Genomic DNA, 24,739 nt, shown 5'->3' with positions numbered 1-24,739 from the left:
GCCACCTGGTCCCAGTACTCGAAGCTGGGCAGAATGCAGAGGAGCGGTGAGACGTGGACTGCCTCCAAAAGAGAAAAAAAAAAAAAAAAAAAAAAAAAAACAAACAAAAATGAAGTCTAAACAATATGAAAAGTTAGACTCAGAGAAGTCTCACCTCTTGTAAGTCTGTAACTTACAACCCATTTCCACCTTCCTTTGTCGGTCCTTCCTTTCATTAATTTCTGGATTACCTTTCCCCGTCTTTCGAAGCAAATAACACACTTGTATATACATACTTTTTCCTTCCCTTTTTTGTTATGTAAAAGGTCACACCTTGCTTTATCTGCAAAGAATAATGTGCAAGGCTTTCACCTTTGCAGAGCCGGATTTTCAGGGTAAACTTCTAGAGGAAGTTACATTTTCAAATGTCACACCAAAGAGTAACTGGATACGCAGGAGTCCTTGCCATTTGGGATGCGTGGTTTTACTGAATATGGCCAATCATCTGCCTGGTACTTTTACCATCTTCACTACCCCAAAGTGTGAGAGGGGTCTGATCCGCATGCCCCGCCACAGAGTGTACCAGGCAGAATTCGTGAATTTGTGCCAATTTCATGGGTGAGAAATAGTATCTTGGTATAGTTCTGATTTGCATCTCATTTATTTATCAGTGAATTTGGGCAAATGTCCACATATATAAGTGATTTCTGTGTCTATTTCTATGAACCGTCTGTCCATGTCTTTTGTCCATTTTCTATTGCACTTTTGACCTCCATTTCCCTGACATTTTTTTTTTTTGGTTCTTTATTTATTTAACTTAACAAATGCAATTGAATATATTTATGATATATAACTTTTTTTTTTTTTTAAGATGGAAGCTTGCTCTGTCACCCAGGCTGGAGTGCAGTGGTATGATCTTGGCTCACTGCAACCTCCACCTCCCGGGTTCAAGCAATTCTCCTGCCTCAGCCTCCCGAGTAGCTGGGACTACAGGCGAGCACCACCACACCTGGCTAATTTTTGTTTTTTGTTTTTTGTTTTTTTCTTCTTAAGGCAGAGTCTCGCTGTGTCGCCCAGGCTGGAGTGCAGTGGCATGATCATGGCTCACTGCAACCTCCACCTCCTGGGTTTAAGAAATTCTCTGCCTCAGCCTCCTGAATAGCTGGTATTATAGGCGCGTGCCACAATGCCCAGCTATTTCTTTTTATGTATTTTTAGTAGAGATGAGGTTTCACCATCTTGGTGAAGCTGGTCTTGAACTCCTGACCTCGTGATCCACCCACCTCGGCCTCCCAAAGTGTTGGGATTACAGGCGTGAGCCACCACGCCCAGCCTACTTTTTGTATTTTTAGTAGACATGGGTTTTCACCATGTTGGTCAGGCTGGTCTCAAACTCCTGACCTCAAGTGATCCACCTGTCTCAGACTCCCAAAGTGCTGGAATTACAGGTGTGAACCACCATGCCCGGCCTAACGTGATTTTTGGAATACAAATACATTGTGGAATGGCTAAATCAAGCTAAGTAACATATGCATTATCTCACATACATATTCCTGATAAGAACACTTAGAATCTACTCTCTTAGCAATTTTTCTTTTTTTGTTGTTTTTTCTTTGTTTTGTTTTTGTTTTTGAGACGGAGTCTCACTCTGTCGCCCAGGCTGGAGTGCAGTGGGTTGATCTCAGCTCAGTGCAACCTCTGCCTCCCAGGGTCAGGCGGTTATCCTGCCTCAGTCTCCTGCATAGCTGGGACTACAGATGCACAACACCATGCCTGGATAATTTTTGTATTTTTAATAGAGACGAGGTTTCACCATGTTGGCCAGGCTGGTCTCAAACTTCTGACCTCAAGTGATCTGCCCACTTCGGCCTCCCAAAGTGCTGGGATTATAGGCGTGAGCCACTGCGCCCGGCCACAGTTTTTCTTTTTAGAGATAGGGTCTCACTCTGTCGCCCAGGCTGGAGTGCAGTGGCATGATCTCAGCTCACTGCAACCTCTGCCTCCCAGGCTCAAACCATCCTCCCATCTCAGCCTCCCAAGTAGTTGAAACTACAGGCATGCACCACCTTTTTAGGAGAGACACGGTTTCGCCATGTTGCCCAGGCTAGTCTCTAACTCCTGGGCTCAAGTGATTCACCTGCCTCAGTCTCCCAAAATGCTGGGATTATGGAGATGCGCCTCTGCGCCCAGCCTAATGTTCTTTATATGTTAGGAAAAATAATCCTTTATAATAGATTGTTGCAGATTGCTTCTTTTCCAGTTTGTCATTTGACTTTGTATATGAGGTTTATGATGTGTGTTTGCCATGCAAATATTCTTTTTATGTCTTCAAATTTAAGTCTTTTCTTGTGTTGTGTTTGGAGTTAGAAAATGCCACTCTTGGCTGGGTGTGGTGGCTCACACCTGTAATCTCAGCACTTTGGGAGGCCAAGGCAGGCCGATCACCTGAGGTCAGGCATTCGAGACCAGCCTGGCCAACATGGTGAAACCCCATGTCTACTAAAAAACAAACAGACGAACAAACAAAAATTAGCTGGGTGTGGTGGCACACCCACGTAATCCCACCAACTCAGGAGGCTGAGGCACAAGAATCACTTGAACCCAGGAGGTGGAGATTGCAGTGGGCCAAGATCATGTCATTGCATTCCAGCCTGGGTGACAGAGTGAGATTCTGTCTCAAATTAAAAAAAGAAAATGCCACTCTTCTCACACCAGGTTACACAGGGATTCTCAGGCTTCTCTCCTGGTCTAGATGTCTAGCTACATGCATTCATGTGACTAATATTTTTTCTTACTAAATTAACTAGATTAGATGGCACTAAATATTTGAAGTAAAAAGAATTTTAGTTTTTCTTATGCAGCTCATATTGGACTGATTGCTTTTACAGCCTCAATGTGTTTTAATGAACTATAACTTTTGTTTCTGCTTGAGGTCCTAGTACCACAACCCGACCCATGGGCACCCTTTCAGCTCCTCCTCTGAACTTTGGGCACTGCTTGAGAGCCTTTGGAAGCATCTTTTCCATTGAGAGGAGAGATGTTTGGGGTCTGCCTGAATGTTCTCTGCTTAAGACACAGACTCAGTTATTCTCCAAGGAACCTCTGTGCCTCATAGAAGCCAGTATCGAGTTCCCTATCTGGGTGCTTCTCTGTTTTTTCCAACAGTTACCTGTTTTGTTTTGTTTTGTTTTTGGAGATGGGGTTTTGCCATGTTAGCCAGGCTGGTCTCAAACTCCCAGCCTTACGTGATCCACCTGCCTCGGCCTCCCAAAGTGCTGGAATTATAGGCATAAGCCACCATGTCTGGCCTACAGTCACCAGTTTTAAGGTACTCTAGCAATGGGGCTGGAAAAGGATATATTTTAAAATTATGGCTGGATGCGGTTGCTCACACCCGTAATCATGGCACTTTGGGAGGCCAAGGCGGCTAGATCACTTGAACCCAGGAGTTTGAGACCAGCCTGAACAACATAGTGAGACCCCGTGTCTACAAAAAAATGTTTGTTTGTTTTTGAGACGGAGTTTCACTCTAGTTGCCTAGGCTGGAGTGCAATGGTGCGATCTCAGCTCACCATAACCTCTGCCTCCTGGGTTCAAGCTATTCTACTGCCTCAGCCTCCTGAGTAGCTGGGATTACAGGCATGCACCAGCACGCCTGGCTAATTTTGTATTTTTAGTAGAGATGGGGTTTCTCCATGTTGATCAGGCTGGTCTCCAACTCCCAACCTCAGGTGATCTGCCTGCCTTGGCCCCCCAAAATGCTGGGATTACAGGCGTGAGCCACCGTGCCCGGCCAATAACTTGTTTTTTAATCTGTTGTCACTGTGAAATTTACCCAGAATAGCTGTACTAGTATCATCACTAAACTCCTGGGTGAGGAATGACATTTCATGTTTTGGTTGTCATGGGTAATCATTCTTTGAATACTTTTTTTTTTTTTGAGATAGGGTCTTGCTCTGTTTCCCAGGCTGGAATGCAGTGGCATAATCATGGCTCCCTGCAACCTCAACCTCCTGGACTCAAATGATCCTCCCACCTCAGCCTCCTGAGTAGCTGGGACCACAGGCATGAGCCACCAGGCCTGGCTAGTTTTGTATTTTTTGTAGAGACAGGGTCTCACTATGTTGGTCTCAAACTCCTGGGCTGAAGCAATCCTCCCCCCTCAGCCTCCCCATGTGCTGGGATTACAAGTGTTGGCCGCTGCAGCTGGCCCTGAGTACATTTTACCGAAGTCTTCAGGCAGATTGTTTCATCAGGCAGCACTTGCATCTTTTTTCCACTTGACTCTGGCCACAGAAATGCTGTTCCATGTGTTCTACCTTCATTTTAATTTTGAAGGTGCCAGTGCAGGTAACTGAAAGCATGGGCTTGGTGCGAGCTCAGTGAGCAGCCGGTGTGAGCCATGCTCTGTGGCAGGAAGGAGGAGGGGATGTGTAGGAAACCTGGTGGGACGTTCACAGCAGGCCCAAGGATGCATGTGGCTGCCCCTGGCCCCTGAGTGACGGCAGGCAGGACCGCGGGTCCAAGGTTGATGTCTGAGTGGACCCAGCCAGGCATGTGACCCTGGACTCAGGCCCTCAGGCTGCTCTCTCTGCTGCTTACTGCCTGGGAACCCTCTCCTTACTGTGAGCCTGGCCAGGTGACCACACACTCATCGCTTGCCAAACACCTATCCCTGTCCACCTCTCCCCGCCTGTGGGCCTCTTTTCCTTCTTCCCCTGCTCATTCCTCTCTGCCGACTCCCTATTCCGTGCCGAGGCTGGTGCTGTGGCTGATGGGGACACTGTTTCTTGGGCCCTTGCTAGGTGCTGGCCCTGCACCCAGTGCACCTGAGGAGGTGGGCGTGGCCATCTTCATTTCCCCGCAAAGAAACTGAAACCCAGAGAGGCCCGAGACTTGTCCGCTGCCAGGGAGCTGCCAGGGAGCTGCCAGGGTGGCAGAGGCAGAACTTAGCATCCTGTGTGTCTCACTCCCAAGCGGGAGCCTTTTCTGTGGACTGCTGCTGCCTCCCTGGTTCCACGTTCCCAAAGAGCCAGGAGGCACTGCCGCCCTCTTCTGCACTCCCGGCCCGAGGCGCCCAGCCGTCTCCTTGCCATGGCCCCTGCCGCTGTGGCTGGCGGGGAGGGCCGGTGTGGACCGCCTCTTTGCTCTCTTTGCTCATTGTCTGGTTGACTCAGACGGGACTTTTGGTATTTTTTGGTGCCCACTTTCTTCACCTCGTATTTCCACACAACGTATTACCAAGTTTTTAAAGAAACTTTTAAAGTAATTTTTTTATTTCAGAACAATTTTTAAATTTACTGAAAAGCCGTAAAGATAGTACAGGGTATTCCATGTCCCCCCTACCCCGGGCCCCCTACCCTGGTTCCCTCCACTGTGAACAGCTTACGTTGCTACTGGATGCACTGGGTCACTAGGGCTACCACAGCAAAGTACCACAAACTGGGTGGCTTCAAATGCAAGAAGGTTCCCCCCAAGACCACGCTGGGAGGAAGGGAGGGGACGTAAGGTGGAAGTTCCCCGCAGGCCCCACTTCCAGAGCACCGCCAGGAGCAAATGGGCTTAGACCTGGGTTCTGGGGTGATTCAAGGGCAGGGACTGGGTCCACCTTCAGACCTCATGCTGCGCCCTGGGCCGGGGCGGGACCAGGCAGGGAAGCCGGAGCAGCCCCACTCACCGTGGCAGGTCCACTGTCTGAGCAGATGGCCAAGCTGATGCTGCAGCGCGCAGAGAGACGGCTCCAGGAGGACAGGTCCAGGAAGGAGCTGGTGGAGCAGGTGATAGAGGGGCAGAAGAACGCCAAGGCGGCCCAGACGAAGCTCGTGAAGGGCCGACAGCAGACAGGTAGTCAGGAGCCAGATGTCACTGGCCCGGCCCCACTCTTCCCCACTCGGGTGCTGGGCTGCCACCCTTTCCTGAGTGAGCTACTATGGCTGTCCAGGGTCAGGGGCCCCTTGAGGGAGGCACTCCCAGGTGGCCGCACTGAGGCCAGAGTCCTGGCTAGGGAACCCCGGGGGAGATGCCTCCCTGTCCAGTGCCTGCCCTGCCACCCACCGGCCACCTCAGCTCCTGGCTTGGCCCCCAAGTTCAGGAGGCGATCGAGGAGAGTAGGGGGCTGCTGCAGCGCAGGGCGCAGGCGGCCCAGGAGGAGCACCAGCGCCGTCGTGAACTCATCTCCCAGCTGCGCGCACTCGAGACGCAGCCCACGCGCAAGGGCAAGCTCGTGGACCTGACCCAGGTGAGGACGCAGTCCCGGACGGGCCCATGCCTCAGGGGCCTCCACGCTGGCACTGCCATGAGAGGCAGTTTTCAGGGTTCCCACCAGAGCCACAGGTGGGTCCTGCACCACCTGAAACCTGGCCCGCCACCCTCCGTGACTCAACGCCCACGTGCCACGGGCCTGGGTCCGGCTCTAAGAGTTCACAGTCCTGCGGGCGAGGCAGACGCTTAGCCAGTCCTCTGTAACTCCTGGGGGTGGCCAAGGTGGGCTTCACAGAGGAGACCACTTAGGAGCTGCCTGTTGAGAGAGGGCCAGGGTGGAAAGGGCAGTGTAGGGAGAACGCAGGTGTTCAAAGGCTGGATGGAGCAGGAGGTTGAGGAGGGCCTGCCGGAAGCCCGTGTGAGAAGGCATGATGAGGGGCCAGGCCTCAGAGGAGTGTGGGGAGCCAGCTGCAGGGCCTGGCCCAGCCCCAAGGCCATGGGGAGCGCAAACAGCTGTCTGCCCTGGGCCCAGAAGCCTGGCTGGGGAGATAGTCATGAGCTCCATCTGGGACTTGCCACAGTGGAGGGGCTTCAGTCCAGCTGAGATGTGCAGACCCACACAAGGTGTAGCGTTGCAGAGCGGAGCCCAGGCTGGAGAGGCTGGAGGCATGTTTCATAAGCAGTGTTGAAGCAGAGGGAAGGTGGGCAAGGGGTGGGCCCATGGAACAGGGGAGGGATCCTGGTGGGAAGCATCAGGGCCCAGCACAGCTCCCAGCTTGGGGCCTCCCCTACCACCCCACAGATCCCTGGCTACGGCCTGGAAGGAGAGATGTCCGTAGTGGAGCTGCGAGAGCGGCTGGCCCTGCTCAAAGAGAATCAGCGGCGCAAGGAGGAAGAAAAGCGGGATCAAATCATTCAGGGCAAGCGCATGAAGAGCCAGGAACTGCAGAACACGGTGGAGCAGATCTCGCTGTGCCGTGCAGCCATGGGGAGATCCACAGCCTTGAGGTTGGTCCTGAGTTCGGGGAGGGTGCCTCTGGGTGGGCAGGGAGCAGTAAGCCTGCCTTGCACCCTCCTGGGTGGGTTTTCTAGAAACCACCACCACCCTCCTGCCCAGGAACTTCCCTTGCCGGAACTCCCCGACCCCTATTATTGTATTAGGTGACTTCCAGGCACATGGGAATGGTGCAAAATTCTGCATCCATGGCTCAGATGCCATGACCTAGATGCAGTCATTTTTGCACCCAGCTCATGGGTCCAACCTTTCACCATATGTGCTTCACGTAGCCAGCTACCTATTTATGTCTGCAGAAGCATTAGGAAGTAGTTGCAGGAATCAGACACTTTACACTTCAGCATACAGCTTCTAAAAAACAGATCGTCCTAAATAAAACCACAGCACCCTGACACCAATAGAAAATGGAACAAAAATTCCCAATGTCATCTAAATATCTCATCTTTTTTCACGTTTCTCCAGGTGTCCAAAGACTGTTGGCCAACTGTTTTGTTTTTTTTGTTTTTGTTTTTTGAGACGGAGTCTTGCTCTGTCACCAGGCTGGAGTGCAGTGGCGCAATCTCAGCTCTGCAACCTCTGCCTCCCAGGTTCAAGCCTCAACCGCCCGAGTAGCTGGGACTACAGGCGCACGCCACCACGCCCAGCTAACTTTTTGTATTTTAGTAGAGTTGGGGTTTCACCATGTTGGCCAAGATGGTCTCGAACTCCTGACCTCGTGATCCGCCTGCCTTGGCCTCCCAAAGTGCTGGATTACAGGTGTGAGCCCAGCCTGGCTAACATTTTTAAAAGACTGTTGCTGTAACTTTTTGTTTTCGTTTTAAACCAGGATCCAGTTGAGGGTTGCAGATAGCTCGTGTGCATGCACACACATGCAGATGCCTTTTTACTTGTTTAGGGGACAGTCTGGTGATGTTTTTTAGCCCCTTGTGGCTGTCCCCTGGCAGCCAGGTCAGACATGGGCAGGCATGTCCCCTGGACCCTGGCCTAGTTCCCAGGGAGGCCCAGCTGTTGTAGTAGAGCCTTGTTCAGAGCCTGGCATACAGGGCTCCGGAGAAAGTTTCTGAGTGGGACTGGGTGGGATGGATGACGGGGCGGACAGAAGGAAGGACTAATCATTGCTGATGGAAGAGAACCCTTCACTGTTGGTCTTTGGAGGGTCTGCTGCTCTGGCTGCAATTCAGAGGAGGCACAGGGCAACCGCTGCTGGTGCTGTTCAGGGCTGGCTGGCTGCCCACCAGCTCCCCAAGGTGGCACACACCTGGACAGCTCATCACTTCTAGCTGCTGGCCATGGCCTGGCAGAGCTCAGATGCAGCCTGGTTGGTGTCAGGGTGCCTCCAAAGGTCTACCTCCTGCTAAAAAAGTTAGAGCGGGCTCAGGCATGCACTCAAGCCCCGGGCCACAAATTCAGGGGCAACCTGGACAGTCAGACAAGAGTGGTGGAGACAGGGAACAGCACATGCAAATACCCTAAGGCTATGAGGTCCACGGATGCCAAAGCCAGCAGGGAACAATACATACAATCAGAAGGATCAAGGGCCATGTCTGCAGTTACCTGTGGAGATGCACGCCACAGCATCACAGCGTTAGCAGGGGGTGCCTCCAGGCAAGAGACAAAAGAGTGTGAGGTCAAAGGAGGCTTTCACATTTCTACTCCAGTTATGCATATAGTTAGTACACCTGTAATACTTTTTTTAAAAAAATGTTAAGTTTAAAAAAAAAGAGCTGCCCGGCGCCGTGGCTCACGCCTATAATCCCAGAATTTGGGGAGGCTGAGGTGGGAGGATTGCTTGAGCCTGGGAGGTCAAGGCTGCAGTAAGCCATGATCGCGCCACTGCACTCCAGCCTGGGCGACAGAGACCCTGCCTCAAACAAACAAACAACAACAACAAAAATTAAAGAAAAGAAAAAAGAGCAAAAGGGTAGATAGAAGTGCTGGAGACTGCCCCACCCCCTCCAGCCCCTGCGCGGTGGTACTGTCTAGGAGCGCGCCGCGGCCCCTGGGCCTCGCTGTCTGTCCTAAATCATTCCGGTGAACCTCTCCGGCTGCGTAGCTCCTTGCCCACGCGTCACTTGGACACGGGTGGCATCCTGGGTCTGGCCTGGGCCTCCCACCGGCCTGCTCCTGAGCCCGCCGCGTCGCCCGCCAGGTGCGAGGAGAAGAAGGCCCTTGCGGCGGCCCCGGCGGCGCCCTCGCAGGACGACCGCGTGCAGCAGCTGCGGCGCAGGATCTCGGAGAGGGCGGCCGAGCGCAGCAGGCAGGCGGCCTTGCTGCACGTGTCGGTGCCGCGGGCCGCGCGCCCCAAGCCCCGGGTGAGTCCGGGTTGGTGGGAGGAGCCCGGGGGACGGAAAGCCGGGGCCGGGTGGGGATGGTGGGCGCGGCGCGCAGGGACCGGCGTCCCGGGGCGGGGATGGCGGGGATGGCGGGGATGGCGGGGATGGCGGGGATGGCGGGGATGGCGGGGATGGCGGGGAGATCGGGTCCGGGCCGCGGCCGGGAGCTACGCAGCGGCGGGCGCGGGAGGCGGTGGGGGCGTCCCTGCCCGCGCCGACGCGTTCCCCGGCCTGCAGGCGCAGCTAGAGGCGCAGCACTGGCTGGAGCTGGAGCGGAGCCGCGAGCGCAGGCTGCAGGCGCTGCAGCAGGGAGGCTCAGGACCCGGGCCCGCGCGCCGCCTGGAGGCCGCCTGAGCCGGGCCGAGGGCGCCCCACCCGCTTGCGGGCCACCCCCCACACCCACCGCCCCCAATAAAGCGTGGCGGCCCGCGGTGCGCGCCTCCTCTTCCTTGGCCGGGACCCCCTCGGCCCTGGCCCCCGTGCCTCCGCACCCCGACCGCACCCCTCTCCCTCCCTAGTCCCCGTCTGCCCAGAAAAGGATTGCCGGATAAAAGGCAGGACGCCCAGTTACTGCGTGGGGACAAACTCAGGCTAAAAATGTATCCTCTCCTTATCGGGAATTCAACTTAACTGGGCATCCTGCATTTTTATAAGCGAAATCTGGCCACCCCGGCCCAGGTCCTAGCACTTCCCTACAGCCTAGCATAAGGCATTCCTGGTGCGCACCCCTTCGAAACTCCCAGAACCCCTTCAGATGTGGAAATTTGGAACCCCCACCCTTTGCCGGCATCCAGGTGGCTTCACCTAGGGAACCCCCAAGACTGAGTGGCGACTGTGAGTGTGCGTTTGGCTGGGGAAGTGGCCAGGATTCTTGAGCGCCAACATTGCACTGGCCCTGCACGCGCCTCCACCATCCTCACTGCGGTCCAGGGACGTAGGAACTGGCCTGCCCCTGTTCTGCTGATGAAGTCACAGGTGCTCAAAGAGGCGATGTGACCTGCCTAGAGGGCCAAAACCCAGAGCTGCGCCTGGGTGACTTTAGAGCACCCCCTCCTCCCCTTTCTCTAGCATCAGAAGCAGCCTGGATCCAACAAGATCAGGGCCAATGGAGGCAGGACTTCACCCAGGGCAGGGACCAAGATGGATTGGTTCTGCAGTGTCCCAGGACTCCGTGGGCTAGAGAAGGCTCCACCTTGAGGACAGGCTTGCTGAGTGAATGCCTGCTGGTGACAGCCTCAAGAAGAAAGTACATTAAGCCACCTTCTTCCCAGGAAAGAGAGAAAAGCGTCAAGTCCGTGGGTTGGTGAACAGAGCAGTAAGGGGTTGGGGAGTGGAAACTGACAGATAAGATAGATGTCCAGGGGAGATATATTTCCGTCCCCAACTCCCAATATCCTCCTTGGGCCTGCAGAGGAGATGGCGCCTCAGATGAGGAGGCTGAGTCCCAGGGTACACTCAGACCAGGAAGGCAGGCATCTCAGCAGTGACAAGAACAGGCTAAAGGACCAGAGCCCTACTCCAATATTCTGAGTTTGTGAGAACCCCAGGATTTTACCACCCAGGTGGGTAAGGAGAAGAATTTCCACATCTCTGTAGAATTACAGCTGGGAGCAGATTCCATTTCATTTAAAGAAACAAACATTGGCCAGGCAAGGGGGCTCAAACCTGAATCCCAGCATTTTGGGAGGCTGAGGCAGGTGGATCACCTGAGGTCAGGAGTTTAAGACCAGCCTGGCCAACATGGTGAAACCCCGTCGCTACTAAAAATACAAAAATTAGCTGGGCGTAGTGGCAGGTGCCTATAATCCCAGCTGCTAGGAAAGCTGAGGCAAGAGAATGGAATCGCTTGAACCCAGGAGACGGAGGTTGCAGTGAGCTGAGATCGCACCACTCCAGCCTGGTGACAAGAGCCAAACTCCATCTCAGAAAAAAAGATAAACATTGCTCACATCCTGTGTTGTGTGATCCAAACCCATTTAATTTGATATTGACGGAATACATTGATGATGCCTCGCCCAGAAAGCCCCTCTGAGCTCTGGGGGTTTCAAAGGGGGATTTATTAGCTCTCATAATGCCAATCCAAAGGCAGCAGACTCCAGGATGTATCCGATCCAGAAGCTCAGTCTCCAGTCTGGTAGCAGTTCCAGCCTGAGGAACAAAGAACAGTTGCCCCAGTCTCATTGGCCTGAATTGAACATACTTGTGCTGAGCCAGTTCCTGCAGTGGGGGGAGGTCTGTATGGGTGCCTGAAGCAAGCACAGTGGCAAGGTGGGGGAATTACCCTTCACCTAGGAGGTTGGCCTCTGGAGCAGAGGGGAGATGTGGCAGCTAACAAATTGAGGGTACTATTGGCAACACTGTTGGTTGGCAGGTAACAAGGTCCTCCCCTGCCCCCTCCTGGACTGAGCAGCCGCTTAGAGCTAGCTTGAGAGCACCTGGGGCCTCTCCTCATACAAACCTAGGGGGGAGCAGGCCTGGGACCATTCCCTAAAGCTGTGGCCTGGCAGTAGGCATTGTGTGATGGAGTGATGGCAAAATGTCTGTGTATCCCTGCCCCCTTGCCTTGTGACTTTACACCTCCCATCAAGAGGTGGAGTCTATTTCCCCCAGCCCTTGCATCTGGTCTGGCCTAGTGACTTTCTTTGGCTAATAGGGTGCAACAGAAGTGACCATGTGCCAGTTCTGAGTCTGGGCCTCAGGTGGCCTTGGAGCTTCCACTTGTTCTCTTGGAACCTTACCCAGGCCCCATGTGAGCATGACTAGGGTGGCCTGCTGGGATCAGACACCATGTGGAGGACAGCCAGTTATCTCAGAGGCCATCCTAGACCAGTGTAGCACAAAATGAGAGGGCGGCCGGACAAGAACCTCCCCCCACCCCGCTGTCTTGTAGATTCATGGGCAACAATAAATGTCTGTCGTTCAAAGTATCAAGCTTTGGGGTGGTTTGTTCCAGAGCAACAACTAAGGGGCACACCCTTAAGAGCCCAGGGCCTTCACACTGGGGGCCCCTGCCTCCCCTCCCTGCATAGGCTCTTTACAGAGAATCAAGCTACTCCCCCAAAGGGGGCCAGCCAGAGTGAGATATGGCCCAGCTAGTGCTGACAATCCCTCTCTGAACCTTTCCTGGCTGGACTGCCTGGGGAGTGGACATTTTGCCTGAGTACAGGCTAGTCAGAAGATCCTTGTTGATATATCATCTGAGACCCACTTGGGCAGGGGCTTTCTTTGGAAATAGTGAACAAACAGATTCAGTATCTGGTGTGAGGCCCAGGAACCTGCATTCAGCTGGTTTCGACTTGTGGGACTATGGGAGCACCAAGGTGCCGGTCTTTTCTCTAAGCTGCGGGCGTTCAGGGCCCAAGGGAAGCGCTATTTGTGAAGGAACAAGTTCAGTGCAAGTGAGGCTTGGAGAAGACTTGAAGGCAGCTTTTGTTTTTGTTTTTGAGGCAGGGTCTCACTTTGTCACCCAGGCTGGAGTGCAGTGACGTGATGATAGCTCATACAGCCTTAAACTCCCAGGCTCAAGTGATCCTCTTGCCTCATCCTCCCTACTAGCTGGGACTGCATGCACTTACCACCACACCCAGCTAATTTTTTATTTTTAGTAGAGATGAGGTCTCACTATGTTGCCCTGGCTGAAGGCAGTCTTTGAGCATGAAACTGGTATTTATAGAGACTTTTTCAACATCACATCTTCAATATATTACAGTTACAAACAGAAAACCCTAACTTTTCCTTAGGCTGTAAAATACAAATTACTAATATTACTTTTTCTAAATCTGATTTTTTTTTTTTTTTTGAGGGAGGGTCTCATTCTGTCAATCAGGCTGACGTGCAATCACAGCTAACTGCAGCCATGACCTCCTGGGCTCAAGCAATCCTGCTGCCTCAGCCTCCTGAGTAGCTGGGACCACAGGGACATGCCACCACACCGGGCTAATTATTATTATTTTTTTTGTGGAGACGGGGTTTTACCACGTTACCCAGGCTCATCTATAAACTTCTCAGCTCAAGCAATCCTCCCACCTCAGCCTCCGAAAGTGTTAAGATTACAGGCGAGAGCCACCATGCCCAGCCTAAATCTGATCATTTTTAACCACCATTTTGATTAATCATGTACGGCCCCATTTACGAACTGAAATTCTCTTAAAATTTTTAACTGCATTTATACATGTAGAATCTAATTTTATTTTTTAGCATTTCAGTTGTCTGCCTTATCAAGTATTAATATTTAAATAATTCTCATAGATATATTAAATGTCTACATTTCTCTTAAACTTTTAAGTTCTCTTTTTTCCAATTATAATCACAAACTTCGGAAAATCTTATACCTTTCAACTTACGATCACTATCAAAAATCAAATACTTAGGGCAGGGTGTGATGGCTCATGCCTGTAATCCCAACACTTTGGGAGGTCGAGGCCCGGGACTTCAAGACAAGACTGAGGAACACGGCAAAAGCCAGTGTCTACAAAAAAAAAAAAAAAAAAAAAATTAGCCAGGCCGGCCGGGCGCGGTGGTTCACGCTTGTAATCCCAGCACTTTGGTAGGCCAAGGCAGGCGGATCACGAGGTCAGGAGATCGAGACCACGGTGAAACCCCGTCTCTACTAAAAATACGAAAAAATTAGCCGGGCGTGGTGGCGGGCGCCTGTAGTCCCAGCTACTCGAAGAAACTGAGGCAGGAGAATGGCGTGAACCCGGGGAGTGAGCCGAGATTGTGCCACTGCACTCCAGCCTGGGCGACAGAGCGAGACTCCGTCTCAAAAAAAAAAAAAAATTAGCCAGGCATAGTGGCACACACCTGTGGTCCCAGCTACTCGGGAGGCCAAGGTGGGTTGATCATCTAAACCTGGGGAGGTCGAGGCTGCAGTGAGGCATGATTGTGCCACCGCACTCCAGCCTGGGTGACAGAGTGACACCTCGTCTCAAAAAAAACAAACACACAAATACTTAGATATTTTATATGAGAATTACATTTATCAGATACTCTACCATGCCAGATTTCCTTACAATTACAAAAAATAGCATATTGTTTGTAAACTGTTTGTAAAACACATATTGTTTGTAAATGCAACACAAAAACGTTAATGCTCTGGTTTCTATCTGCCTTATCATTCCGTTATTTGACTCCATTTTCGAGGTTAGAAACTCACTGTAAGGTGGCCGGGCGAGGTGACTCACACCAGTAATCCCAGCACTTTCGGAGGCCAAGGAGGGTGGATCACCTGAGGTCAGGAGTTCGAGACCAGCCTGGCCAACATGATGGAACTCCGTCTTTACTAAAAATACAAAGAAAATTAGCCGGGTGTGGTGGCAGGCGCCTGTAATCCCAGCTACTCGGGAGGCTGAGGCAGGAGAATCACGTGAACCCGGGAGGTTAGAGGTTGCAGTGAGCCGAGATCGCGCCACTAAAACAAATAGAAACTCACTGTAAGGAAACAATGTAACCCAAGGCATTTGGGGTGACCTTCACGTTGCCTGAGGGTGCCGAGGGACCAGAGATGCTGGCCATGGACTAAGGTCTGGGTATTCTCAGGCAGCAGGGACAAGGTGGGCTTTTTTCCTGGTTGCTAAACCCATGTCAAAGTCGAGCTCAGGGACTGGAGCTCAAGAAACCCACCACCCATTCTCCAGTCCAGGGTTCAGTTTTACCTGTGAGATTGAGTAGAAATAGGGACATTCGAGTAGCAAGATATATTGCTGGCTTTTGTATTGCCGGAATTTGAGCTTCCAAAAATCTTACTTTAATACATCGTTTATTGGACATTCTGCATGCATCTCTGCCGTGCTGCCCTGAGTCCTCCAATCCTCCACACTCTTCCTCTGCTAGGTACACGTCTCCACCCTAGCCTGCAAAAGTCCCAGCTTCCTCGCAGGGGCAGGGACCCGCAAGCTGGCCCAGGGCTTTGGCTCGCGGGGATGCTGAAACAGGGCCAGGCCTGGTTTCCAGCCGATCGTCATTGTCCCCAGGCCCAGCAACCTTCCTCACAAAGGCCTAGTTAAGAGGCGAGGAAACAAGAGCTGGGAGAGGGGCGCGGAACGGCGGGCGGGACGAACGACCAGCTCCGCGCCTCCGGCCAGCTGCGTCGAGCCAGGGGCACGGCGGCTGTTGTACGGCTGGAAATCTAGGAATGGGAAGGTTCAGGGCCCGCTCGGCTCCGGAGGCAGCTGGCAGGCCGTCCCTGGCGGCCTTGGGGCGGTCAGTGGCAGCCGGGCACAGGCGCTCGGGTCGCCCTCAGAACGTGACTCCCGAAAAGCCTTGCGGGCGGGGCCGCGCCTCCGCCGTCTCTTGCCGGAAAGTGCCAGTTAGGGCGCTCGATTGTGGGCGGGGGCGGAAAGAGGCGCGTTTTAAAGTGGTAACAGATGGTTTTCTTATCCAATAAGATTAAAAAAATTTGTCCTTACCCGGCCGACCGCGGAAGTAGAGTAGGCGGGCGGCCAATGGGAACAAGACGGGGGGCGGAGCCGAGGCCTCCGAAGCGGAAGTGGTTTGCTGTTGAGGCAGCGGCATCTTTCTCGAGGGGCTCTCCCGGGCGGCTGAAGAAGGAGCTTCTTCTCTGGAGTGCGCCGGCGGCGGCGCCTGCGGACCTAACTAGCTCCCGGTTAGGCCAGGCTGTGCCGGAAAGCAGCGGTAAGTCAGGGCCTTTGCAGATGCGAGGTTTAGGCGGCTTCGCGGCCTACAGAGGCCTCGGCCCGCGCCGCTTGGGGAGCCGCGCTGCGCGGCTTGACCCGGCGGAGGCTTTGCAGCCTGGGACTTCGAGCCAGCTCTGGCGGCTCACACTGCCTTCCGCGCGGGTTCACCGAGCCCGACTTGGCGCGGGCAACAGAAGTTAGGAGGCCTGCGTCTGGGTCTCGGCTCACCCTGGCGGGCCGCGGTCATGGGGCTTAGTCCATAGCCTAGGAAGGGAAACTGAGGCTCTGGGAGGGGCAGGAACGCCCCCAAGGTCACGCGGAGAGTCGGGCAGGGTACGCTGTTAGGGGGAAGACCTGGGCAGGGTTTTTGTTCCCCGCTGACGACGCCTCCTTTGTGTGTTCGCGCCGCCGCCCCGCCATCGTGGGGCCTGCGAGTTTGCCGGGGTGCCCGGGCCGCGTGGCGGGGCCTTTTGTAGGTCGGGAGGATCTGAGTACGGGTGCGGGCCTGACCGTGGGGGCGCCTGGGTCGCAGTCTAAAACTTCGTAGGGCCTCGACTTCCGGGCGCGCTTCCGGGCCCCGGCTGGTGGTTGGTGGAACGTGTGACTGTGAGGCTTGAGGCCCAGCCCTGCACCGCTCGGGCTCTCACCGCTCTGGCGCGCCCATAGACAGTTGTATGAAGATTCTCACGACCGAAACAGAGTTGCTAGTAAACACCGCTTTTCCGCCTTTGATTCATCGAGGAAAGAGGGAAAAGGATAGAGCTTGGGCAGGCCGTTTTGGTAGGGATTTCAGCTTTGTCTTTTACTTGTCGGTTCCCGTAGACGTTCACAAACTTAATAATCTTCGTTCTGTTTCTGCACCAAGTTCTTGAGCCAGACGTAGGGTCTCAGCTCTGGAGCCTGGCTTAGACTGTCCAACTGATTGGGGAGACTGAGGTCCAGAAAAGTGAAGTGGTCTGCCCAAGGTCACACAGCCAGCTCTTTGGCAGCGGATGAGGTTAAGTCCTAACTGCAGGATTTGGGTTTTGAATTCATTGACCAGGAGTTTTGGGACCGATGACAATAAAAGAGACATTGAAGGGAATCTTTTGTTACTTTCTTGGTGATTTGCTTTTTAATGGACAAGGACATATTAGGTTCAGTTTTACCTGTGAGTTTGAGTTGAAATAGGGACATTCGAGTAGCAAGATATATTGCTGGCTTTTGTATTGCCTGAATTTGAGCTTCCAAAAATCTTACTTTAATACATTGTTTATTGATCTTTTCTTAAATTACTACCTTTGTAAGGACCTTTTGTAAACATTGTTTTTCTGATCTTCATGAAATCTTAATGCCATACGTAAACTATTTCTTTTTATATAATGTATGCACGTCTGTGCTTTGTACATAAAATGAGTACGATTTTTCACTCTCCTCAAGATCAAAGTAGCGTATTTTTGAGGTCTCCTATATGCCAACCTTTCTGCTTGGAATACAGCAGTAAACAGTCGTGGTGATGGCCCTCCCGTAGCTGGGTGAGGATGGAGGGAATAAGAGATAACTCATTGTATTGTGCTTTGCAAATACTGCCTTTTTTTTTGCAAGGTGAAGGTTTATAGCAAGTATTCATGGAGCAAGTCTGTAAGTGCCAGCCATTTTTCCAACAGCATGTGCTCACTTCGTGTCTCTTGTGTCACGTTTTGGTAATTCACAATATTTCAAACTTTCTTTGTTTGTTTGTTTTTTTGAGATGGAATCTCACTCTGTCACCCAGGATGGAGTGCAATGGTGTGTTCTCGGTCTCACTGTAACCTCTGCCGTCTGGGCTCAAGTGATTCTCCTGCCTCAGCCTCCGGAGTAGCTGGGATTACAGGCATGTACTACCACACCCAGTTAATTTTTGTATTTTTAGTGGAGATGGGGTTTCACCATATTGGCCAGGCTGGTCTCGAATGCCTGACCTCAAGTGATCCGCCTGCCTCGGCCTCCCAAAGTGCTGGGATTACAGGCATAAGCCACCGTGCCCAGCCCCAAACCTTTTCATTATTACATCTGTTATAGTGACCTGTGATCAGTGTTTTGGGTTACCATGAATAGCACTTTTATATAAGACAGTGAACTTAATTGGTAAAAGTTGGGTGTGTACTAACAGCTCCACTGACTGGCAGTTCCCAGTCTCTCTCCTCAGGCCTCTCTATTCCTTGAGACACAATATTGAAATTAGGCCAGTCAGTGACCCTACAGTGTCCAGGCAAAAGGAGCAGTCAGTTGAATCTCTTACTTTAAGTCAAGTTAAGAAATGATTATCCTTAGTGAGAAAGGCATATCAAAAGTTGAGATAGGCCAAAAGCTAGGCCTCTTGTGCTGAATGACAATTAGCCAAGTTGTGAATGCAAAGGAAGAGTTCTTGAAATTAAAATGCTGCTCCAGTGAACACATGAGTGATAAGCCAAACAGCCTTATTACTGATAGGGAGAAAGTTTTAGTGGTCTGCATAGAAGATCAAACCATCCGTGACATTCCCTTAAGCGAAAGCCTAATCCGGAGCAAGGCCCTAACTCTCTTCAATTCTGTGAAGAGTGAGAAAGGCGAGGAAGCTGCAGAAGAAAAGTTTGAAACTGGCAGAGGTTGGTTCATGAGGTTTAAGGGAAGAAGCCACCTCTGTAATGTAAAAGTGTAAGGTGAGGCAGTAAGTGTTGATGAAGAAGCTGCAGCAAGTTATGCAGAACATATAGCTAAAATAATTGATGAAGGTGGCCACACTAAACAACAGACTTTCAGTGTAAATGAAACAACCTTATATGGAAAAAAAAAATACTATCTAGCACTTTCATAGCTAGAGAAAGGTCAATGCATGGCTTCAAAGGACAGGCTGATTCTCTTGTTAGGGGCTAATGTGGCCAGTGACTTAAGTTGTAACCAGTGCTCATTTACCATTCTGAAAATCCTAGGGCCCTTAAGAATTATGTAGAAATCTACTGTGTGCTGATCAGTGAAACAGGAAAGCCTGTATAGTAGCATAACTGTTTACAGTATGTTTTACTGAATATTTTAAGCCCACTATTGATATCTACAGCTCAGAAAAAAAGGTTTCTTTCAAAATATTACTGCTCATTGAGAATGTGCTTAGTCACCAAAGAGATCTCATGGAGATGAGTAAGATTAATGTTAACATCTGTTCTGCAGCCCATGGATCAAGGAGTGATTTCAACTCTCAAATCTTACTTAAGAAATGCATTTTGAGGCTGAGCACAGTGGCTCATGCCTGTACTCGCAGCGCTTTGGGAGGCCAAAGCAGGTGGATCGCTTGAGCTCAGGAGTTAGAGACCAGCCTGGGCAGCATAGTGAGACCACCCCCTCCACTGCCAATCTTTAAAAAAAAAAAAAAAAAAAAAAAAAAAGGGCAGCAGGGGGAAAGAAAGAAATGCATTTTGTAAGGTTATAGCTACATAGATTGTGATTCCTCTGATGGGTCTCAACAATGTAAATTAAAAACCTCCTGAAAGGATACACTATTCCAGATACCATTAAGAATATTTGTCGCCAGGCGCGGTGGCTCACCCGTGTAATCCCAGCACTTTGGGAGGCGAAGTAGGTGGATCACAGGGTCAGGAGATCAAGACCATCCTGGCTAACATGGTGAAACCCCATCTCTACTAAAAATACAAAAAATTAACCAGGCTTGGCAGCAGGCACCTGTAGTCCCAGCTACTCGGGAGGCTGAAGCAGGAGAATGGTGTGAACCCGGGAAGAGGAGCTTGCAGTGAGCCGAGATCGCACCACTGCACTCCAGCCTGGGCAACAGAGCAAGACTCCATCTCAAAAAAGAAAAAAAAAAGAATATTTGTGATTCATGGGAGGAGGTCAAAATATCAACTTCAGCAGGTCACGGTGGTTCATGCCTGTAATCCCAGCACTTTGGGAGGCTGGGGCAGGCAGATACCTGAGGTCAGGAGTTCAAGACCAGCCTGCCCAACATGGCGAAACCCCGTCTCTACCAAGAAAATACAAAAATTAGCCAGGCATGGTGGCACGTTCCTGTAGTCCCAGCTACTTGGGGGGCTGAGGTAGGATAATCGCTTGGGCCCAGGAGGCGGAGGCTGCAGTGAGCCGAGATTGCGCCTCTGCACTACAGCCTGGGCGACAGATTCCGCCTTTAAAAAAAAAAAATCAACACAACAAGAACTTGGAAAAAGTTGATTCTGACCCTCACGGATGAATTCGAGGGGTTCTAGACTTCAATGGAAAAAGTAACTGTAGATGTGGTGGCAATAGCAAGAGGGCTAGAATTAAAAGTACAGCCTGGCCGGGCGCGGTGGCTCACACCTGTAATCCCAGCACTTTGGGAGGCCTAGGCGGGTGGATCACGAGGTCAGGAGTTCAAGACCAGCCTGGCCAAGATGGTGAAACCCTGTCTCTACTAAAAATTAGCCAGGCGTGATGGCGCATGCCTGTAATCCTAGCCACACCAGAGGCTGAGGCAGAGGCAGAGAACTGCTTAAACCTGGAGGGGCAGAGGTTGCAGTGAGCCAAGATCACACCACTGCACTCCAGCCTGGGCGACAGAGTGAGACTCCGTCTAGAAAAAAAAAAAAAGTAGAGCCTGAAGGCTGGGCCTGATGGATCACTTGAGGTCAGGAGTTCGAGACCAGCCTGGCCAACATGGAGAAACCTTGTCTCTACTAAAAATACAAAAATTAGCTGGGCGTGGTGGTGGGATTGTTACTTCGTAGTAATCCCGGCCACTCCAGAGGCTGAGGCAGGAGAATTGCTTGAACCCAGGAAGCAGAGGTTGCAGTGAGCCAAGATCGGGCCACTGCACTCCAGCGTGGACAACAGAGTGAGACTCTGTCTCAAAAAAATTAAAGGGCCGGGTAAGGTGGCTCACACCTGTAATCCCAGCACTTTGGGAGGACAAGGCAGGTGGATCACGAGGTCAGGAGATTGAGACCATCCTGGCTAACATGGTGAAACACTGTCTCTACTAAAAACACAAAAAAATTAGCCAGGTGTGGTGGCACGCACCTGTAATCCCAGCTATTCAGGAGGCTGAGGCAGGAGAATCGCTTGAACCCAGGAGGTGGAGGTTGCAGCGAGCCGAAATCATGCCACTGCACTCCATCCAGCCTGGTTGACAGAACGAGACTCCGTCTCAAAAAAAAAAAAAAAAAAAAAAAAAAAAAAAAAAAAGTAGAATCTGAAGGTGTGACTGAATTGCTGCAATTTGTTAATAAAACTTGAACAGATGGAGAGTTGCTTCCTGTGGACAGGCAAAGAAAGTGGTTTCTTGAGGTGGAATTTACTGCTGAAGGTGCAGTGAACATTGTTGAAATTATAACAAAGGATTTAGAGTATTTTATAAACTTAGTTAATAAAGCAGTGGCAGGGTTTGAAAGGATCGACTCCAATTTTGAAGGAAGTTCCATTGTGGGTAAAATGCTATCACACAGCATTGCATGCTACAGAGAAATCTTTCATGAAAGGAAGAGACAACTGATGCAGCAAACCTCATTTTAAGAAATTGTCACAATTGGCCCAGTGCGATGGCTCACTCCTGTAATCCCAGCACTTTAGGAGGCCAAGGCAGGCGGATCACCTCAGGTTGGGACTTCCAGACCAGCCTGGCCAACATGGAGAAACCCTGTCTCGACTAAAAATACAAAAAAATTAGCTGGGCATGGTGGGGCATGCCTGTAATCCCAGCTACTCGGGAAGCTGAGACAGGAGAATTGCTTGAACCAGGGAGGCAGAGGTTGCGGTGAGCCAAGATTACGCCCTTGTACTCCAGCCTGGGCAACAAGAGCGAAACTCCATCTCAAAAAAAAAAAAAAAAAAAAGAATTGTCACAGCTGCCCCAACCTTCATCAGCCACCGCCCTGATCCATCAGCAGCCATCATCAGGGCAAGACCCTTCACCGGCAGAAAGATTACAACTTTGTGAAGACTCAAATGATGGTTAGCATTTTTTATTTATTTTTTAAGAGAATATCTCCCTGTTGCCCCAGTTGGAGTGCATTGGTGCAATCGTAACTCACTGCAGCCTCTGACTTCTGGGTTCAAGGGATCCTCTCACCTCAGCCTCCCAAGTAGCTGGGACTACAGTCGCACGCCACCACACCTGGCTTTTTTTTTTTTTTTTTTTTTTTTTTTTGTGAGACGGAGTCTCGCTCTGTCGCCCAGGCTGGAGTGCAGTGGCATGATCTTGGCTCATTGCAAGCTCTGCCTCCCGGGTTCACACCATTCTCCTGCCTCAGCCGCCCGAGTAGCTAGGACTACAGGCATGTGCCACCATGCCCAGTTAATTTTTTGTATTTTTGGTAGAGGTGGGGTTTCACCGTGTTAGCCAGGATGGTCTCGATCTCCTGCTGCGTTCCAGCTGCCCAAGCAGTGGCTGAAAGGGGCCAACATAGAGTAGAACCCAGGCCGTGGTTTCAGAGGGTACAGGCCCCAAACCTTGGCAGCTTCCACATGGTGTTGAGCCTGCGAGTGCACAGAAGTGAAGAATCAGGGTTTGGGAACCTCCACTAGATTTCAGAGGATGTATGGAAATACCTGGATGCCCAGGCAGAACTTGGATGCCCATGAGGGGCAGGGGTCTCATGGAGAACCTCTGCTAGGGCAGTGTGGAAGGGAAATGTGGGGTCTGAGTCCCCAAGCAGAGTCCCTACTGGAGCACCACCTGGTTGAGCTGTGGGAAGACAGCCACTGTCCTCCAGACCCCAGAATGATAGATTCACTGACAGCTTGCACTGTGCACCTGGAAAAGCTGCAGACACTCAACACCACCCCGTGAAAACAGCTGGGAGGGAGGCTGTACCCTGCAAAGCCACAGGGGTGGAGCTGCCTAAGGCCATGGGAACTCACCTCTTGGATCAGCGTGACCTGGATGCGAGACATGGAGTCAAAGGAGATCATTTTGGAGCTTTGAGATTTGGACTGCTCTGCTAGATTTCAGACTTGCATGGGGCCTGTGGCCCCTTTGTTTTGGCCAATTTCTCCCATTTGGAATGGCTGTATTTACCCAATGCCTGCACCCCCATTGTATCTAAGAAGTAACTAAATTGCTTTTGATTTACAGGCTCATAGGTGGAAGGGACTTGCCTTGTCTCAGATGAGACTTTGGACTTTTGAGTTAATGCTGAAATGAGTTAAGACTTTGGGACTGTGGGAAGGCATGATTGGTTTCAAAATGTGAGGACATAAGATTTGGGAGGGGCCAAGGGTGGAATGATATGGTTTGGCTGTGTCCCCCACCCAATCTTATCTTGAATTTCCACATGTGGGAGGGACCCGGTAGGAGGTAATTGAATTATGGGGGCAGGTCTTTCCCATGTTGTTGATGGTGAATAAGTGCCATGAGATCTGATAGTTTTATAAGGGGGAGTTTCCGTGCACAAGCTCTCTTTGCCTGCCTCCATCCACATAAGATGTGACTTGCTCCTCCTTGCCTTCCACCATGACTGTGAGGCTTCCCCAGCCATGTGGAACTGTTAAGTTCATTAAACCTCTTTCTTTTGTAAATTGACCATTCTCAAGTATGTCTTTATCAGCAGCGTGAAAAGGGACTAATCCAGGTGCACACCGCTGCACTGGCCCCAGTCCTGCTTTTAAGGCTCCCTTTGTTTCCTAATTGTGACTGTTTTTACTTGCAATGTAAAGGCTTCATTTCCCCCATCTCTGAAAATTTTTTTTTTTTCCAAAAACACTCTGCCATCTTTTCAAGCTATCTGCCATCTCTTTCAAGCATGTGATGAGCTTGATAACTTTTGTTGGGGGTCGGTGTTCAGAATGACAAGGGTCTTGCCCAGGCTGGAGTGCAGTAGCACAGTCATAACTCACTTTAGTCTCAACCTCCCTGGGCACAGCAATCCTCCCATCTTAGCCTCCTGAGTAACTGGGACTACAGGTGCGTGCCACCACACCCTGCTAATTTTTTTTTTTTTGTATTAATATTTTGTAGAGAAGGAGTTTCACCATGTTGCCCAGGCTGGTCCAGAACTCCTGGGCTCAAGCAATCCTGCCTTGGCCTCCCAAAGTGCTGGGATTATAGGCATGAGCCACCATGCCTGGCCCTAGAGCTTGATAATTTCATTCTTTTTTTTTTTTTTTTTTTTTTTTTTTTTGAGACAGAGTCTGACTGTCACCCAGGCTGGAGTGCCATGGTGCAGTCTTGGCTCACTGCACTTCTGCCTCCCGAGTTCAAGGGGTTCTCCTGCCTCAGCCTCCTGAGTAGCGGGGATTACAGATGCCCGTCACCATGCCTGGCTAATTTTGTACTTTTAGTAGAGATGGGGTTTCACCATGTTGGCCAGGTTAGTCTCAAACTCCCAACCTCAGGTGATCTGCCCACCTCAGCCTCCCAAAGTGCTGGGATTACAGGCGTGAGCCCAGACCTTGATAATTTCAGTGAGGAAAAAAAAATCTTCATTTACATGTTTGTGCCAAGTGCTGTGCTAATGGGTGGGGACACCGTGATAAGTATTTGATAAGTTATGTTTCTTGACTTAAGGGAGTATAGAAGAAATGGTTAAGTCAGGACTGGGAGGAGTGAGAGAAATGGAAGCAACCTTTGAGGTAGGCCTTGAAGAATGAGCAGA

At 51.2% G+C, this 24,739-nt stretch overlaps 2 protein-coding genes across 5 annotated transcripts in view; both read left to right on the top strand.

The window, feature by feature from the left end:
- CFAP99 (cilia and flagella associated protein 99) overlaps nt 1–11,267 on the top strand; it is a 44,004-nt gene extending 32,737 nt beyond the window's left edge. The window contains exons 12-16 of one of the 2 annotated variants that reach the window (XM_030801020.1): nt 5,682–5,823; nt 6,066–6,217; nt 6,983–7,188; nt 9,345–9,507; nt 9,766–11,267. In XM_030801020.1, coding sequence (XP_030656880.1) covers nt 5,682–5,823; nt 6,066–6,217; nt 6,983–7,188; nt 9,345–9,507; nt 9,766–9,882 — 780 coding nt within the window. In that variant the 3' untranslated portion in view covers nt 9,883–11,267. Of the gene's footprint in view, nt 1–5,681; nt 6,218–6,982; nt 7,189–9,344; nt 9,508–9,765 lie in introns of those variants that run through there. The other variant, XR_004027270.1, reaches the window with a different exon arrangement.
- RNF4 (ring finger protein 4) overlaps nt 9,345–24,739 on the top strand; it is a 51,449-nt gene continuing 36,054 nt past the window's right edge. The window contains exon 1 of one of the 3 annotated variants that reach the window (XM_030801021.1): nt 9,345–9,507. The gene's annotated coding sequence lies outside the window, so the exon portion shown is untranslated. Of the gene's footprint in view, nt 9,508–15,914; nt 16,162–24,739 lie in introns of those variants that run through there. The other 2 variants (XM_012499775.2, XM_012499776.2) reach the window with 2 other exon arrangements.

Source organism: Nomascus leucogenys, chromosome 20 (assembly GCF_006542625.1).
Source record: "Nomascus leucogenys isolate Asia chromosome 20, Asia_NLE_v1, whole genome shotgun sequence".
Taxonomy (NCBI): domain Eukaryota; kingdom Metazoa; phylum Chordata; class Mammalia; order Primates; family Hylobatidae; genus Nomascus; species Nomascus leucogenys.
The sequence above is the reverse complement of the archived record's forward strand: the minus strand, read 5'-3'. Positions and strand labels throughout refer to the sequence as shown.